Source organism: Diplotaxodon limnothrissa, linkage group LG14 (assembly GCF_057381915.1).
Source record: "Diplotaxodon limnothrissa isolate DT_005_m linkage group LG14, D_limnothrissa_male_GT1.1, whole genome shotgun sequence".
NCBI classification, from domain to species: domain Eukaryota; kingdom Metazoa; phylum Chordata; class Actinopteri; order Cichliformes; family Cichlidae; genus Diplotaxodon; species Diplotaxodon limnothrissa.
In genome coordinates, this window is record NC_140609.1 from 25,953,249 (window position 1) to 25,972,766 (window position 19,518).

The following is a 19,518-nucleotide window of genomic DNA, read 5'->3' on the forward strand; positions in this document are numbered from 1 at the left end:
AACCGCAAAAGTTTGATTCTGTTCATCTGGACGTAGCATTTTCAGTGGGAGAAAAGTTTCGTCACTCATCCATGTGACTTCTTCAGTCTCAGCTGACTGTAGGTTTCCCCAATCTTATAAATAGTACATTTGCACAATAACTGAAACCAGCACACTGAATGAACAATGGGCTGGGAGGTCAGTTTTTTGATCATTAATATGCAAATTGTGACGTTCATTGCTCAACAAACACTGATCAATGGTCATGAGTACCATTCACAGAGAGTTGGGGAATGGCTGCATTTACGGCATTGTAAGATGTCAAAAGATGTACCCTTGGGCCCCTTCCATGATTCAGAGATGTTTTTTCTATTTTTATGTAAATGGCCTCCTTGACTCCGCCCTCAAACCAGCGTTCCTCCCTGTCCAGGATGTGTACTTCCTCATCATTGAAAGAGTGTCCACTGGCCTGTAGGTGTAAATAGACTGCAGAGTCCTGGCCTGACGAGGTAGCTCTTCTGTGTTGTGCCATCTGCTTTGCCAGAGGTTGTTTGGTTTCCACGATGTCTAAATCCTGGCAATCCTCCTGGCACTTAGCAGTGTACACTATATTACTTGTGTCGGGGGACCCGATCCTTGGGGTGGACCAATTTTTGGCACAGCATGTTTTGGGGTTTGCTTAGGCAGCAGTTGTCCTTCTCTCCTGGATGAACTGGAGCTTTCTTTAGGCGCCTTCCCAGATTTGACAAATGTCCAGCTAGGATCACCACATTTACTCAGGCCTTCTTGATGTGATGTTCTTCTGCTTCCCTGGCTGCTGTGTCTATGGGGATGGTGTTCGTTCTATGCTGTGGTGTCCTGATGACACCCGGTTTGTGCTCCAGTGGATGCATATTAATGATCAAGGACCTGACCTCACAACTTATTGTTCATTCAGTGGGCTAGTTTCAGTTATTGTGCAAATGTACTGTTTATAGGGTTGAGGAAACTTGCAGTCAGCAGGGGTCACTGCGTTCAGCAGCTAATGACACTGCGGTCAGCGTTTTGGAAAGCCATAGATGCAGAAGTAGTTATGCCAGAGTTGGTGCGCTACTGCCTTAGCAGACTGATTAAGGCTGATTAGAAAGGCCTGAGCCATCTTTGGAAAATTGTTTATGACCACAAGCACATCCACTGATTTGTTTGCTGAATCCTCCAAAAATATTTTTGTGCCGTTCCTTGGTGGCCCTGGTGACCTGCTTCATCATGGACACCTTTTAGTACAGCAGGATGCACGGTTGACGGAACAACATACAGGTAGGTCTTAAAGACTCGATCCAGTAAACTATCTCTTATGATCAACTTGTCCCAAGCCTTTAGAAGTTTCTTTGTATCGGCTGCTTCTTTGGCCCACTCTTTCCTTGATGGTCTCCGCCCACATTCCACATAGGAGATCACTCTGCACAGCACATCATCATGTGTCCCACTAGGTCATCTTGTAAGAAGGATTCAGATTCAGACCAGTTCGGTGTAAGCACAGACTGAGAGAATTGAGACAGGAGAAGAGAATGTGGCCACACTTTTGACTCATGTTTACTATGGCCCTGGAGAACAGCTCTCACCTCAGCCTGTGCAACAGCTGCACTGAAAAATGACAAACTGGTCACCGCCTGGGGTCGGAACACTTGTACCCTCTTCCATATAGGGTTGCCTCTACAAGGGATGTAATGGATGACCTTATTCCATCAGCATTGACAATGTGTCCCAGGAATTTCATAGACTGTCTCAGAAAATGGGACTTCTTTGGAGCCAACTTGAGATTGTAAACCTGTGGTCTCTGGAAAACCACTTGCAAGTGCTCCAGTGCCACTTCTTCTGTGGCAGCACAAACCAGGACATCGTCAAGACAACATAGCACACTGAGAAAGGTCTGATCTCTGAAAATGGCTAACGTCATCCTCATGAAGGTCGCTGGACTGTTGCACAATCCTTGTGGCATATGATTATATTCGTATAATCCAAACGGTGACGTAAATTCGGTGTACTTACGGTCCTGCTCATGCAGCTCCACATTATAATAACCTGAAGTCAGGTCCATTGTAGAAAATAATGCGTTTCCTCCTATAGCAGCCAACGCATTGGCCAAAAGCGGAAATGGCTGGGCATCTTTGACAGTTGTAGCATTAAGTCAGCGGAAGTCATTACATATTCTCAACTCACCAGAATTCTTCCAAACTAAGACCAATGGTGATGCAAACACACTGCAAGATTTCTGAATAATTCCCCGTTCCTCCATTTCATTCTGTGGTAGTTTGTCATAAATTTGTCTTAGTTGGTGGCACATGTTGGCATGGCAACCGGAATGGTTTGTCATCCACAACTCGAATTCGATGTAGGCAAGCTCGTCTCTTGAGAAGATGGACACAAACTGTGCTATGAAGCCAACTAGTTTCTCTTTGCCAGCTGGTGAAACTGCACGTGAATCAATTTCAATATCAGATAGCCCCAGATTTTGTAGCACTGCATGTAAGGGGCTACCACAACTTGTCACTTCCTGTGAAGATGCATTTTAGGCTCACTGGCTTGTCAAAGGGGTTCAACACTTTTACAGGGACCCATCTATCACTTTTTAGATATGCCACAGTTCTTCCAACCATAACCGATCTTGGCCTGGACCTTGAGCCTGTGGGTTCTATAACTACAGCAAAGACCACCTCCCCACTATTGATTAGCTGCAGCCTGCCCCAAACTAGGTGTTCTGTCGGTGGCTCCAATGTGACAGCTCTCTTTAGCTTGACAGCTCCAATCTAATCACCAACGTGCTCTCGAACCACCACGCCTGATATTGAACTCAACAGATTTTTATTAGCCAGTTCTTCAGCATTCAGGGCCTTACTGTGTTCCTCTCCTAAATATAGGAGAATAAGGTCCTCACTCTGCCCTGCAACCACCAGCATTGCCACAACAACTTTGCAGCCATACATCTCAACGGTAATGTCACACACACCTGTTGGAACTGTCCTTGAACAACTACAACCAATCAGGACGACATCAGTGGGTTGGAAGGTTGAGGTCTCCAATGCTACATGACATACCCACATAGCAAGCAGGTCTGGCCCGGATCTGGTATCAAGTCGGCACTGCTAGCTAACTTCTGGCATGATAAGACGTATGTCAACCAGATACGGGCCAGGCCTGGTATAGATGGCACTATGTGATGGCATGCCATATCTGGCTTGATTGTGGTTTGGTTTATGTGGCCCAGGCCCACAGAAAACAGGTCTGGCCCTGAAGAAGATCTGGCATCAAGCTGGCACTTCTGACTGACTGGTGTTTTGTCAACCAGATGTGGGCCACGTCTGGCAATGATGGCACTATTTATGTTCCTATTTTCCTATTTAAATTAGAAGACCAAAATGCCATGCTGCAATACTATACTGCTATGGTAGCCAATGTTTCAAATGCAGGTTTGACAGGTTTTTGAGTGTACATTTCATCCAAAACCTAGTGAGGGTTTACTCATCTTTGCCAGTGGGAGGCTGTAGCTCAGGAGGTAGAGCAGGTTACAAACTGATCGGAAGGTATAGTGGTTCGATCCCTGGCTCCTCCAGTCTGCATGTCAAGAGTATGAATGTAGTTAGGAAGCACTCAGTTAAGCGAAAGTGTGTGATTAGGTGAATGTGGCATGTTGTATAGAGCACTTTGAGTAATCTGGGAGAGTAGAAAAGCGCTATATAAGAATCAGTCCATTCACTGTCTGAACAGAGTTCAGCATGTTACTTTTGCACTGTTTTGCATGTTCTGGCACATGTTGTTATTGCATGGCTTGATTAAGTTACACATTAGGCTGACATCTGGGGCCAGAGCTGAAACTGTTCTGGGCCAGCCCAGGGCCAGCATTGTCTCTACAACTGGCCTATGGCTGCACACCACCTACAGATGGCCCACATGCCGCAAAGAATGACGGCCCTTTCGTGGCCCAAATCAGGTTTGCCAGAGGTAATCCACACATGGGCCAGCACAGGACAACCAGTGTGTATGCAACTGGCCTTGTGCTGTGCCCATGTGTGGGCCACCTCTGGCAAACCAGTCCCAAAAAACATATGTATTATACAGTGTTAAACAAATGAAGAGTACACCAACTGGTGTACTAAATACTTCATACACTGTGTTCGTCAGTTGATAAAACAAGTTTTATGTATCGATAAAACATAACTACTCTAGATACAACTCACCTCTCGTATAGCTTTAACAGACTGGGAGTGATTACTGCAGCCAGCCTCAAATAAACGGCCACAACAACAACTGTATAAAAGACTTTTTTCTTCTTTACAGTCATTGTGCCAAACCAGGAGGGAGGGCGCTGTTTCCCCATTGCACTGACAGTTGAGGCAAGTGGAAACACTGTTATGTTAGGAGCACACCGGTGACAGGTGTAGGTGATGCTTGGTGTCATGAAACACTGATGGTCTACTTTTGACTCAAGTAAAGACATGTGACCTCCAGGAAATGCTGTGTGCCTATAAAGTTTTAGCTAAAAACAGTTAAAAAAACAAACAGCATATTTTGCCTTCAAAATATGAGGACTCGCAGCTTATCCTCTCGTTGCAGAGCTCAGGCTGAAGCGTGTGGGTCATGCCTGCAGCTGGCTTGCTTTATTTTTGTTTTTTAATCTGCTCCCTGCTGAGTCACTGCTTCCCCTAAACGCCCCGCTTTCGATTTCCATTTCCTTTAAATCGTCTGTCTTCTGGGCGACCAGCAGGTGTCGCTGCTGCGCCTCGTAACTTTTCAGCAGTTTGTCAGAGTTTTTAAGTTGAGAGGAGAAGAGGCGCCGTTTCTAATGGGAGGGGGTTTTGTTTTTGTTTTTTTTTGAAATTGTAACTTTTACTTTGCTCTTATGAAATTCCCACTTCTCCCTGATTGGAGGAACCGGGAGAAACGTGATAAAGACATGATGTAACCAGGAGAAATGCATCAGAGGGCGTGTGGCTGAGAAAGAGCTGGCTTTTTGACTTCTTTGTGCTAAAAATAGGTGCATTAGCTCTGGGATAGAGGCTAATTTGAATAGTTAAAAACCGATTTGCATATGCGCTGAAGCCGATATGAAAACAAGACGAGCCGCCGATACGTGCGGTCAGTTTACATATATAATGAGGGGGGAAATCGGCTTTTAAGGGTAAAATGCCTTTTCTGGCCTCACTATGATGCATTATGCAAATCAATAAAGCGCCGTTTGATTAAAAGTTTGGTTCGTGCTGTCGCGGGGGGGTTTTCCCGTCTGTGAGGTGACGTTACGCGCGGAGGGGGATTTCCACGCGTCTAGCAGCCAATCGCGAAGCCTGCCGGAAACACAAAAGCGGAGCACACTTAGTTCCACGCATGGCTTCGGGACGGTTTGACATTTCTCCTCGGGATCAGACAGACACTCTGAGCCGCTGTGCAGTCTAACTGGTGGTTTAAGGAGCTGTTTCAGAGTTCAGGACGAAGGTTTGGGCCGAGACGGAAAAAACCCAGAGTCATCCGGTTTGGAGAGTTCTCAAGGAAGAATTCAAGGACACGACGGTGGAGTTTAAGGTCCTCAAAGTGGTCTTAAAGACTGTACGCATGCCATGATAGACATGGACATGGTCAACGGTACCTCTGGTGGGTGGTTGTCTTTTGTAAACCTGTTGAATCTTTGCGTGTGTTTGTGCGTAAAAGCGCTGACATCATCCTGAGGCATGTGATTTTTCACAGCAGAGGAGACAACACCCCTTCCCGGGATTGACCCGCAGGACGACAATTATTCGAGCCTCAACTCTATAGATTTCGGTGAGTGGTGGGTCTTTTTTGTTTTGTTATGTTTTGTTTTGGCTCTGCGTGCATCTGCCGGAAGCGGGGAGGCATTACGGTGACCTGAGATGACCTCTGGCAGGAGGCGTGAACCATCATCAGAGTTCCTGCTTGTTTAATCTTAGGTTGTCTTATTTCCGATGTCAGAGAAGGAGAACTCAACATTTGGGACATTAAATTAAACGTGAAAAAAGTCACAACAGCTGATTTCTCTTATCTAACTTTGAAAACTGTGCTGCAGATGCTTGCTTTGTTTAATGTTTCATGATTTCTGACAAAGTGTCAGACATGACAGACCACAACCACCCCAAAAGGTATATTTACCTGCAGATAACCACTGCTCTAGATTCACTTTCACTGGTTAAACTGAGGCTGGCTACATGGCACCAGGCTTGTTTTTTTGTTTTTTTTTATTGGTGCAGTGCTGAAACAACGTGCCACAGATTCATGCACCAGTGACAAAAACAAAACAGAGGAAACGGTTCATGTGAGGTGGTAACCACTCAAATTCTGACACACTGTGTCTTGTGACACGTTGCCACGTCTTAAAATAGATTGCAGTAATATACTATTAGGTTTGAAAGATGTTAATGGAAGTGTTTCTGCTTTCAAATCCAAAAACATAAAGAAACAGCACAGCTGCTGCCCTAAAGTGGTGTCAGATTTTTATCACATTTGCACTTTCACTTTGGATTCACCATCAGTTTGTATTCATTCACAGACCTGATTCAAGAATATATCACAGAAAGTGAGCAGGTAGCACCCTCCCTATCTGGACTACCTGGACCACCACCTCCACCTGCTGGCCTCCCCTGTTCGACACCAACCCCCATCCACAAACCAACGCAGACATCCAAGCCGGTGCTGGTTGCAAGAGGCACCTCGTCTAAGGTTTGTTTGTTTGTTTTTTGTTGTTGTTTGTTTGTTTGTTGTTGTTTTTAGGTGGTGTCATGCAGGGTGTTGATTTTTCTGGTTTCCAGCTCATTTCACAGTTTCATACGTTACCCAGAAAGACTGCTGGCAACACCCAAGGGTGCCAAGCAGAGAGGTGTTTATATCAGCTGTGGGCTGTGAAAGCTGCCAGCCTGCGGTGAATAGGGGCATAATTTTTTACAGTTTTTTTTTTTTAACAATTTTTTTTTCTTGGCAAAATTTGTGCTCATTACTTCGATCCAGGTTCTATTGAACTAGATCAAGTCATAATCAATATACCTGATACTTAATTTATAAGAGCCAGAGAAATAAATGTCAGTACATGCACCTATTTTGTAAATATTCAATCACTTTGGCTGCTATGACTGTATAACAGGTAGGAAACTGGAGTCTAAGCTGTCTGGAGAAAGGTTATGACTAATAAACAATGATAACAATAATGATGGCATTCTTATTTTTAGCCTTTTCTTATCTTAGCTGGGCAACATAAACATTAAAACAGTTAATGGATTCAGCTAAAACTTAAAACATTTTATTTATGAGAAGAAACTGTTAAAATCTGCTTTTGGCTTCTCTGATTGTTTTTTTTGAGGTTTTCTTATCATTTGTTTATGCAAAGCAGTCACACAGATGGGCAGGTTGTTATGCTCTTCCCTCGGTTTATTATTAGCAACAGTAGTTTTATTTCCCATATTGTCTTTGTGCTATTATTGAAAGGCGGTTGATATAAAACACGTTCAGAGGAAGCGTCTGTTCCTCCTCCTCGGCGGTGGCTGCAGCTCTCATAATGAGGCTGTTGTGAGGATTGAATGTCGGTGGTATGAAGTGCTGCATGATTCATGTGCAGCCTGCAGACGGTTGGCTATTTTGCTGTGTGGCACAGAGCAGCCGTTAGGCAACTCGGCAGGTCAGGCTTCTACCAGAAAGCACGTGGTTTACAGGCAGCGGGAGCTCAGAAAGACTGTAATCTGATAAGAGAGGCACTGTAGTGACCGCACAGATGGGTAATAATGAAGGGCGGTAGAAGAGTAGTTCAGCCTTCTCTTAGTGAATGAGCTGCACAGGTTATGTTGCTGGGTTTGAAGAGGTTTTGCAGCTTGTGAGGGAGCGTGGCACACCTCTTTGTGCTTTTTTTTTTTTTGTTGTTATAGAGGAGGTGGGCTTGGGGAGTGGAGAGGACATTTTGGAAGAGCTGTAATCTGACTCCTGCTTTCAGTTTGCCATCCTTTCTGTTTACAAGCCAAACCCACCGGAGACGAAAGGTTGCATTTTTCACCCCCGTGTCAGTGCTGTGATTGGCTGAAGGGCGTAAGGCTGAGCTGACTTCCTATTTCCGTTTGCTGGCTCGGTGTAGCAGGCTTTTGTTGAAAGGTCCAGTCCTTTTTTTTTTTTCTTTTCTTCTTTTGGGGAGGGGGCTAACACGATTGCAGGGGTGCATACAAACACTTTGACCAAAGACGTCTGGGGCTCGACAGGATATTATGAAACATGATCTCATGCAGAGGTATCACCACATCTCTGCAGCGATGGTTTAATGATTCACAGCAACACGTCTGACAAAGGAGGCGACTTCTTTACTACTTTTCTTACCTGCAGGTTTGATCATTATCATTCTTATCTTCTGTTTTTTTTTTTTTTTTGATTAGCTACAGCAGATAGACTGCAGTGAGTCGGGTGAAACTTGATTTGTGATAACTTTGGGTTCACGGTGATGTAAGAGAAAGCAATCAGGCGCCTCGATGAGCAGAAACAAATGAGCGAGGATGGCACTGCAGAGAAAGAGAGAAACTAAAAGCAGCAAAGACAAAAAAGAGATACAAAGTCTTGAGTGGGAGCGGAAAAAGCTCGGTGGTCTGCGGTGTAACGGAAAAAATAAGACATCATATGCAAGAGGAGGAGTCGCAGAGCACGAGGTTAACTCTGCTCACTGATAGAAAGCACATGTATGGAGAGAAAACAAAAAGAAACACACGCCATGAGTCAGTTCTTTCACTGCATGCTTCATCTGTAGTGTCATCACTGCCCAAGAGACATGAGGTCGTTTTTCTTCATTAAAACTATGAAGATGTCGAGGCGGGGAAAAAAAAGCTCTTTCAGCAGTAAAACCGCAAAACCGTGTAACATCATTAGACTGTTAATACAGACACACTGGTGTGTAAAAAGTACCATTGTAGTATTTTAGCTTGTCAAAGTGAAGCTACTTTCAGCTGCTTTATATAGAGTGTCTCAGTTTAACATGGGGGTTCCCAAAATGGGAGCTGAGCTGCTACAAAAAGATGCAAAGTAATCATTTAGAAATATTCTGAGATATTAAATTGCATTTGTTGCCATTTTTGACACTTTTCTCTCATTGTATTTTTTTAATGGTGAAATACTGAAACATCACACTTGGTTTTTAAATTAAATAACCTAGACGTTCGGAAGGGAAACATTTTATTAAAAGGATTTTATGAAGTTGTGCTTTGAAAGTGAGTCAGTGCTTCGAAACTGTAGATATTCTTATAGGTTGTAACTGGTTGCGAATGCCTGCGTATTTGACTTGGTGACTTCATCTCCTTTACACATCGAGTGAATGAAATGTGACTTGTCAGGTTTTTACTCCTCAGCCGTAAAAGGCTGATCATGTATTGTCGTCACCTCACCGAGGCCGGTGACGTGGGCACCTAAGTTTGTGAATGCGATAACTTGAGGACAAGATGACGTAGGATTTTGTAATTGATACCACAGGTGCGTCTGCTGGGAGTCTGAGGGGTAGCACTGGCAGTTGCCAGTACTTTTATTTTACTGCAGAAGTTCAGTTTTTCTTCTTGGAAGAGTGTTGAGAAAGGTCGATAGTTGATGATCGGAAATCTAAAGGCATAGTTCAACTGGAGAGATGTTTCATGCTGTCAGCAAACTGACTCACTGCATTTGTACATCCAAAGCAAGAAAACCTCTGAGTGTAAATTAAGTTTTCATGAGAAACATCAAGTCGAGCCATCTGACTTTTACATTTCCTGCTAAAACAGATGGAATAGGGAAAAGAAACCGTGGGGGCATGAGGTAAGACCAGAGCAGAAATAAAAAGCATCGAGATCACAAACATGATAAAGAAATGGTTAAAACATAAAATAAACACAAACCAGTGGGGGAAAATTAAAAAAACAACAACTATTGTTTCTTCTTTCAGATGCTTTGTGGATTTGCTTTGAAGTCTTTCGAGTACAGAAATTATCTTTACTCATTAGATCAGGTTATAAAAGACTCATCTGATGTGCATCACCAGCCTTTAGGGACAGTCGTGAGGCTTGGTTGGTTGTTGCATGTTGTCTGCATCTTTTCATTTCTGCCAGAAGTTTCTAGTGCGAGGTAAATATGTTTAAGTCAATTTTTTTAAATTGCTTTCTCTTGTCCCCCCCATCAGCCAGTCCTCCCTGTCATGGATATGGCATCGACTCATCCTTCCTCTGGGCGAGGGTCCTCGTGTTTGCTGAACTCGAAGAACTCCGGCATCCCGTCCTCTCAGAACCGAGGCGACACGGACATTCTGGAGCGTGTTCTGGACAAGCCCAAGCTCGCGATAGTGGAGGAGCCCAAAGACAGAGGCATGAGGTTTCGCTATGAATGTGAAGGACGCTCGGCGGGCAGCATCCTGGGAGCATCCAGCACCCACACTGAAAAGACCCTGCCTACGATAGAGGTAGGAGTTTTTGTTTCAGAAGGGGAGTTTACACGACCTCAGAGGCAGTTAGGCACTTTTAACCACAGCTGATCCTGTTTACTCTGTTCACTTGACCCCTCCTGTCTGAAATGGGTGGAGACTGAAAAAAATGTGGTTTGTCTGAATCAATTAGAAAGTCCCCACAAATCCCAGCTCAAGTGCAGTGAGATACAAGGAGGTATATCCCCCAGCTGCTTACTAAAAAACACTGCCACACACATCTACACGTCACGATCATTCACACATTGACTTGGTGGTGTAAAATTATGATATTATTTTATGCCATGTTATACCCCTAATTAAAGATTGTGAATTATTATGTAGTTTTAGTTTGCATTATTCTCCTGAATTAGAAGAAGCTGATAACTATTGCATTAGTTAAACTGATTTGCATTACATTAAATTGCTGACTTGTTGTGAATGAATGATATTGTTTTATGATGCATTATACTGCTGAGTTATAAGAAATACTGTTCGCAGAAGGTTATTGTCTAATTTGTCTGAGTAGAAGAGAACAGAGTGTGCTGGAGTTTTCTGCCCCATTTCAGCAGGAGCAGATAATCAGGGAGCTAAGGTCGTAGTTTAGGCGTTGTGTGAGAGAAAGCATGTGAATGTTTAGGCTTTTTATGATAAGGTGGAGGCACCAGAGGCTATAAAAGTTTGAGCAATGCTCCACCATTTTGAGATTTTGAGGCTGTCTGCATCAGTGTCCATCTCCCACGTGTGTGATCATTAAATCATCGTTTGACTCAACCCGGCCGGACCAGTGTTGTTATTGTGGTTTTTTCTCTTGTCTCCATCCCCAATATTTTGAACCTTAACAGTGGTTACCAGGTTATATAAAGTTTAGTCAAGGAAATGTCCGGTTGCATAATGGATATTAATAGCGGTGAACAATGGTGTTAACCTGTCATTGTTTTTGGATGAAACTGGTACCTGAGAGGACTTAGTTTTGCTTTTATTTATATTTTTATTGTAATACATCAGGAAATCTGTAATGACCTTCTAGAAACCTATTGTTTAAAGTCTGCCCCTGAAAAATGTCTGAGGGGGAAAGAGACAAAAAATCCTGGAGCAACAGATAGAGAAGGTTAATCGGCTTTTATTTCAACTCTTTTCAAGCCAAGTTTCTCAGATGTCAGGGTTATCTGCTTTAGTTTGGCATATTACAACAGCTTTGGTCTGTTGGTCAGGGAAAAAATTAAGAACTTTAGACAACTTTTTCTGTTTTCTATCAAGAAAATCACATTAATAGGCATCACAGCTCTGAACTTATTCTGGATTTTTGCTATAAATCTTGTTCTTTTCTTTCTTTCAGATTCAGGGTTCCATCGACGGCTTAAAGAAAGTCAACGTCACAGTTTCTTTGGTGACCAAAGACCTCCCACACCGGCCTCACCCCCACTGCCTCGTGGGTAAAGACTGTCCAAATGGTACAGGGATCTGTTTTGTCACATTCAACCCTCGCAACAACCGACGTCACAGGTGAGCATTCGCCTTCGATCCCTGCCATTTTGATACCTTAAAATTCGTGGTGTGTCTTTACATTTTATTTGAACAGTTCCCCTTGTTTTTACACCCAGCTTCGCTAACCTTGGTATTCAGTGTGTGAGGCGGAAAGAGCTGGACATTTCACTTCAGAAGCGAAGAAGTCTAAATATCGACCCATTTCAGAGTGAGTGGGAGACGTATGCCAATACACCGCACCTTAATCTCCACGTTATTCTTCATTCAATAATACTAAGTGCAATAATCCTTTCTGTCATCGTTGTATTTTTACTCAGTTGTATATAGTATTTGTATTTGTATTCTATTTTTATCTTATTGTATATTTATTTTATTTTATTCTACTGTATATAGTATTTTATTTTATTCTATTCTGTACAGTTGTGTACTGTATTTATTCTTATTGTATTCTAATTTTTGCCTCATAACTTTTGCACTGTCCACTTCCTGCTGTGACAAAACAAATTTCCCACGTGTGGGACTAATAAAGGTTATCTTATCTTATCTTATCTTATTCACATATATAAAGGCAGTTTTTTCTGTCCTCACTGACCCATTTTGTCTCTGTTCTCCCCTCAGCCGGGCATTCGAAGGGCATTGAAGACATGGACATGAATTCAGTGCGTCTGTGCTTTCAGTGTGAGCTCGAGTGGCAGGACGGCAGGAAAGACCATCTCAGCCCGGTGGTGTCGAAGCCCATTTATGACAAGAGTAAGACATAACCAGACAAACACACCGAAAAGCCTTGACCGCAGTCAACCAAGCGCGCCAAAAATAAGGCAGCGTACTTCCCTATTCTCACGCTTTGTCGTGCATGTTTTTTTTAATTCCAGAGGCAACAACTACATCACAGCTGAAGATCACCCATTTGAACCTGTATGAAGGTCCCTGCACTGGCAAGACGGAGGTCTACATGTTGTGTGACAAAGTGCAGAAAGGTAACAGGAAAGTTTTTTTGAAGTTAGGTTCCAGGAGTAGATTACATAAAACAAGTCCAGTTTCCACTATTCAGAAACGCGACAAAGAGCCTGATTACAATCTAAGTTTACTTGTAGGGCTTTGGAGCTTTAGTTAACTTTTAAATGAGATTTTTGTGTTTGTGTTATTAAAAAAAACAACCCACACACACCCACATTTTTGTAACTTAAAGTAGAGTCACATTGTGTTTTTCTTGACTAAGAGAAAGCATGTGACGGGGTGCCCAGGAAGGTGGTGCGGTGCTGCATGAGGAAGTCAGGAGTGTTAGAGAGAAGTGTGAGAGCGATGCAGGATATGCATGGGTGCACTGAGACAATAGTGTGTGGTAGGAGCGACAGACTGGTTAAAAGTGAATTTGAGAAGCTGCTTTTGAGAGCTTCTCAAGCTGGCAGATGAGGTCTGACTCTGTGGAATATTATGTTTGCGTATGATGTGTCGGTCTACACGGGGAGCTGTGGGGGTTTCCTGTGTAGAGAAAAGGAGTGAAGGTGAGAAGGAGCAAAGTAGAAAATGTGTTTTGGTGAGGATGATGGAGGAGGTGAAGGTGGTTGAGTTTAAATACTTGGGGTCAACCATCCAGAACAACTGGGGTGTGAAAAAGAGGTGAAGAAAAGGGTACTGGGTTGTGACAGAAGGATACCAACATGAAAGTAAAAGTTAAGAAGGCAGCTGAGAGATCAGTTACATTGCATGAAACGTATGAAAAGACCTGGAAGAAGCTGAGTTTGACATGCTGAGATGTTTGGAGCTCATCACAGCGACCGCTCAGGTTGGACGGTTCTGGGACAAAGTAAGAAAGATGAGCCTGAGTTTGTTTGGACATGTGCAGTGAAGACTTGCAGGTAGAAAGATGCCGTCAGAGAAGAAGAAAGCACAAAGAGGAGGTGTGTGGATGTGATGAAGGAGGACTTGTAGGTGGTTTCCAGGTGGTAACGTGCCCTAAAGAAGAAAACTGTGGTGACCTAATTATTTTGAATTAAAGTATTAAAAGTTTTGATTCCTCTAAAAAAAGGTTTTATTTTTAATCTTCTTTGTATTTTGGATCCTTTTTGAAACATTTTCTCATCGATTCTTAATTAAGAGGCTTCTTCGCTTCTTAAGGCGAACAGGAAGGTGGCCTTGGAGTCAAGGGTCCCATGAGCCTAGGTGCTGACCATTACGGGGTCCCTAATGTAATAAAACCTGGGACTCCCAGAAGTGAAGAAGCTTCTTGTTAAAGACTCCCATGACCTGGATGAATGAGAACACAAACATGTTCTAATGTTTCTTGAATAATAAAGAGCTTTGCGTGTTTGGTCCTCAGACGACATCGAGATCATCTTCAGGCGAGAGTCGTGGAAGGCGAACGGGGAGTTTGCCCAGACAGACGTGCACCGACAGATCGCCATCGTGTTTAAGACTCCGCCCTACGAGGACCAAGACATCACAGAGGAAGTGGAAGTCAACCTGGCCCTGCGTCGCATCTCAGACCAGATGGAGAGCGAGCCCGTTACATTCAAGTACCTGCCTCGCAATCCAGGTCAGTCAGCACTGGACTTCCCTAACATCCTCTTCTGCCACACCAACCCTCTGCACGTCCTCCTTCACTACATCCATGAGCCTCCACTATCTCTACTCCCTGTAGATTCACTTTTCCGCCGGTCTCCCTCCTTCTTCTGGTCATAAAGTCCACTGTCCTCTCTCCTATACATCTCTACACTTCCACACTTATGTCATCAGGACCAGCCACCTTTCTGTTCTTCCTCCTCTTCATAGCTGTCCTCACTTCCTCCTCACTGCACTTTCTCATTCATTAACTGTCCTCTGTCTTTTTTCTCTCTCAAAGTACTCCTTCCACCTTCTCTGCACACTCTCCTTACTCATTAGTACATTTCCATCCTGCTGCAAATCCTTTCCAGCTCGATCACTCTGTTTAACCAATCAAAACAAACCTTTATCTCCTTTCTTGGTGTCCAGCCTCACATACAACTCACTGTAAGCCTCTTTGAATACTTTCCTGTACGTCCTCATTCCACCATTACGTCACCGGCCACCACCATCTTTCCTTCGGCATTCCTTGATACCATTCCTACTCAACACTTCCTCATCACCTCTCTTCCCTTCATCTACATGTCCATTGAAGTCTGTCCTACTCTTTCCCCCCTTGGGGACACTCTCTGCCACTTGATCCAACTTGCTCCAGAACTCCCCTCTCTTTTCTAAATGACATCCAACCTGTGGGGCATACGCACAGATAACAATGAAAACCACCCCTCTGATTTCCACCGTCACACCCATGATCCTGTCTGACACTCTCTGCGCGTCCACAGCACTATGTACACCACAATAGAACATTTTGAATCCACCTCCAGCGCTCCTGGCCTTTCCACGTGGTCTCCTGCACACGCAATACAGCCACCTTCTTTCTCTCCATCATGTCAGCCAGTTCTCTCTCCTCTTTACCAGTCATAGTGCTCACAAATTAAAAAAACAGATGCAGCAGATTATTGCTAAACACTGACAGCGTTTCATTTCTCATTTCAGACCCGTACGAGGTGAAGCGGAAGACAAGGCTAAAGTCAGAGGTGAACCTCAAGGAGAAGCCCTGTGTGACAGGTGAGGTTCAGACTGTCAGTTTGATCTTTGTGTTTTTACAATTCAGCATGTGAACTGTTTGACTGGGGTGTGCCACCTCTCTGGCTCCATGTTTACATATTCTCACTCAAAATATTGTGACTTAATACAACAGGAAAAGCACAGCAAACCAACATTTTAAATCTAAACTTTTTGGATTTCATCATGCAAAAAGCATAAAGTGCCTTTAAGTGAATACAATTATTTTTATTTTAACTTGACACTCAGTCCAGATTAAAGCTATTCACAATCATGTTCAAACTGCTTGTTAAATGATAGCCAGTCTTCTCAAAATCCAGGTTTAAACTGTAGTCTATCTGCCTGACTTCAAGAACCGCAAAGCCCCTTTTCCACTGATGCAGGACCAGTCCATAATCTAGAACCTGTTCCACATATTTCCCCTGAAAAAGGGCCGGTGGCATTGTGGCCCAGGTTGGTGCCACAGAATTGCTGACACCAAAACTGAAACAAAATTAAGTGTGCAGGAATTTCACCCATGACTAGCAGATGCATTTTTTATTTATTTTTTTGCATGGAAATTACTCCAACACCTGCTAGTAGCGTTTGGGTCTCAAAGCTTTTTTTTCCTGAGAAAGCCCCCCACACCAGCTCCACACCAGCACTGCATTGGTGGAAACGAGGTGCAAGTGAGCCATTCATTTATTTTCCTCTGGAAAAAAAGGGCGTCTTGGTCATGCTCACTTGGGTAAATTACAGAAACCTCAGTGGAACAGTTGAGTTGGTGTTTGTGCCATTAACCACACCTACTAAGAGTCAACACGTCTGCTGTGAAGATGCACTATTAGACACATGGCAGCTTCTGTAATTGGGACGAATCACAATGCCCTTCAAAAAAAAAATCACACTTAATCATTTTCTGTCTACTCATCACTGCATGATGAAGAACAGATCACATGCTAACATGACATTTGCCAAAAATGCCAAAATCGACCACTGGAATACACAGACATGACAAAAGAGGAAGTGGTCAGCCACAAATACTCCTTATGTGACATGTCATTTCTATGACTGATTATCACATGAAGATAGACTAGTTTTATGTGTTATACATATATAGATACACCAAACAAGATAAAGATGGTGTGTAATAAAAGCACAAAGGGGTTAAAAGCAACAGGGTAAACTGTACAAAAGGTTAAAACTAAAGAGCAGCAAGTTCCACCTTCATGAAGGCTAGTTTTGGTTGATGTCGACTCAGCTGTGGGGTTGTTTTGGAGGTTTTTCACAGTTATTTCCATTTCATAGCCTGGTCTGACTGATATAAACAAGGCAAAACAGTCCTTGTGGCATAAAGTACTACAGATTAACAATGAGACAAACACCTTTCAAAATGATCACACAGCTGGCTCTGCACTTCTCCTCCCGTAATCTCAGTGAAGACCTTTTTCAAGACTGGCAGCTGTGTGTGTGTGCTTTTTAAAAAAGGTTGAGAATCACATGTCACAATCCAGGTACAAAGTCCTCCGTCTAATAACTGACCATTCATCATGTTTCTAACAGCTTTGTTTTCTCTGTAACGTAATCTGTTTCAGCCAAGAGCGCACCTGCGTCAGATCAGGTCATCCAGTTCCTCCCAGAGGCCCAAAACATGATGTCGCCACAAGAGCGGTCGCACCCTGTCCTGCCCGGCACACCCGCTGCGGCGGAACCGCGTTACTGCAATCCAGTCGATTCAAACACAGACGAGGCGGCCGTTTACAACCAGTTGGTAGACATGCCTGAATTTTGGGAGGTCTTCAATAACCCAAACTTCTCCTCACTCGTGCCTGGCAACTTGGACATCACTGCCTCCCCCTTTGCTAATGTGGATATGAACTTCAACCAGAACTCCGGCTTCCTGCAGGACTTTTCCCATTACAGTGACTTGCAATTCAACATGCTCGTCAGCGAGAGCCAGAACCCGCAGTTGGAGCCGCAGGATAGCACGGTTCAGGTGAAAACGGAAGAGGAACTTTGAGGATCGTGTAGCACAGTTTACAGCTGTTTCTGTCATCTTTTAACATCTTGGTCACTTCCTTGCTGACAGTTTTATGTCACTGCCATGTGAGCACATTAAGCTAGTTTACCGCTTCCCCTTGTTTCTAGAACTTGTGCTAAGCTAACAAGCTATCGCCTGCTTTGTTTTTAGTATGAGACTGGTACTGATTAGCGCAGCAGAAAACTGAAACCATCCTTCAAAAGTGGATACAAGTGCCAAAATGCATATGCTTGTCTCTCTAGAGTCAAGTTTGAAAAATCCCATCAGCCACTTGAACTTTCATCACAGAATATCATCCATTTAATACATTTCAGAGGTTTTCTCTTGATTTTTAATGGATTTGACTTTAAGTCAAAGGTATAACTCCTACTTAAGCAAAATAACACGTTACATGCTGCTCCGATGGTCTGATGACAGTTAAGGCTGCGCATAGCTCTGCAGGCCGAGAGATTCCACTTTAACCCCTTTGATGGCACTGGTTCAGAGCTCCTTTATCCTTGGCTCAGTGCTCTCATGCTGGCACACGTATCCAGTTCATCCCAGACAATGGGTGAGAGGTGGGGCTCGCCATTTACCGTCACACCACTTTAGAATCGCCGGAGACCCACGCACAACTGTGCTGCTAAGCTGTTTGTTTTATTGGCTTACTCATGTCTAAACACAACAAGTTAGTCAGTACTAAACACTTAGCTAAGTTTCACACCAGTGATCATCAGTGTCTGATCTTCTGTGACAACTTACAATTAATTTTTTTTCCATCTGAGTGTTTTCTGTTTGAGCTGGCACTCAAAGCAGTTTTTTCACTGTAAGCCACACACACACACGTCAGATTCTATTAAAAGTGGTCCAAGGAAGGAACAATGGTGATGCTGTGGCCTCTTTCAGCAGGATAATACACCTTGCCACAAGTAAAAAAAGGTTCAGGAACATTTTAAGCCATTGACTTGGCCTCCAGATTTCCCAGATCTCAGTCTAATCGAGGATATGTGGGAGCTGCTGGAGGTCTGCGCCTCGATGGGTCAGGGCTATTTTGGCAGCAAAAGGGGAACCAACACAGCATTAGGCAGGTGGTCATAATATTGGGCCTGATCAGCAAGCTGTTTGTTCAGCTTTTTCAGTTCGTTCACTTCTCATTAGCACACAGGGACCTCCCACCACCAGTCCCCTATATTATGTCGTCTGTCATTATCAACTTGAAATGCTGTCAAATGTAAATACAAACTAGTGAATATAAAAATAACAAACGCTTCGGCTATCTTGAATCAGAGAAGAATATATGTGGCATTTTTGGTGCTTGTATCCACTTGTGAACAATCTTCCTGTAGTGAGTTATCTGCTGCGCTTGCTCTGCTAGACTGCAAAACCATTATGGAGCAGAGTGCCTTCTTTCCTGCTGCTGCTTTGCACTTTGTTGCCCTGTATTTAACCCCGTACCTTTTTTTTTCTTTTGCTCCCAAAGCCTTGCTGGCCAAGTCTTCGGGTACAAGTTGGCATTCCTTATTTTCCATAAGTGCTGCAAGCATTAATTTAAAGCCTACATTCAGTGTGGAGTTTAAAAGGAGAACTCAAACTTCTCCACAAAAGCTGTAAACTTCCATAATTGCAGTCTGTTTTAATTGCAAGGTGAGACTAAAATGGCACGTATTAAATGTTTGTGCGACATTTGTTTTGTTTGCTTAGCTGAAGCTGCCGGCAGCATAAAAGGGTTTGGTTTTTTTCTTTTAATCACCAAAAGTCTCAAGTACAGTAGTTGGGGATCAATTCTTCTTTGTCCCTGTCTGTTATTGCTCTCTGTTGGCTGCCACAGCCACTGGCTTGTTTAATATTTAATCAACATAAATGTAATAGAAAACAGCCCTTTTCCTATTTCTGGCTTTCTTTGTGTCAGTTCCTTTTGTTTGTCAGTTTCGCTCTTGTGCTAAGCATTCAAATTTCCAATCGCACCTTATCACATGTCTGCCCACAGTGTAGTGCAGTAGTCGGAGAAAAATAAAATGTC

General features: G+C 43.4%; 1 protein-coding gene across 3 annotated transcripts; it reads left to right on the forward strand.

Annotated features, from left to right (window-relative positions):
• The first annotated feature begins 5,330 nt into the window (after positions 1 to 5,330).
• On the forward strand, positions 5,331 to 19,518 carry relb (RELB proto-oncogene, NF-kB subunit). 3 transcript variants are annotated; one of them, XM_085370367.1, is made up of 11 exons: positions 5,331 to 5,601; positions 5,695 to 5,769; positions 6,512 to 6,681; positions 10,127 to 10,402; positions 11,742 to 11,908; positions 12,007 to 12,098; positions 12,509 to 12,640; positions 12,763 to 12,867; positions 14,211 to 14,426; positions 15,431 to 15,502; positions 17,074 to 19,518. In XM_085370367.1, the coding sequence occupies exons 1-11, from the start codon at positions 5,568 to 5,570 to the stop codon at positions 17,496 to 17,498; spliced, it is 1,764 nt and encodes a 587-aa protein (XP_085226493.1). In that variant the 5' UTR covers positions 5,331 to 5,567; the 3' UTR covers positions 17,499 to 19,518. The 3 variants fall into 3 exon arrangements, with proteins under 3 accessions (XP_085226493.1, XP_085226494.1, XP_085226495.1); XM_085370368.1 differs by having other exon boundaries at positions 5,698 to 5,769; XM_085370369.1 differs by lacking the exons at positions 5,331 to 5,601; positions 5,695 to 5,769; positions 6,512 to 6,681 and adding an exon at positions 8,255 to 8,319.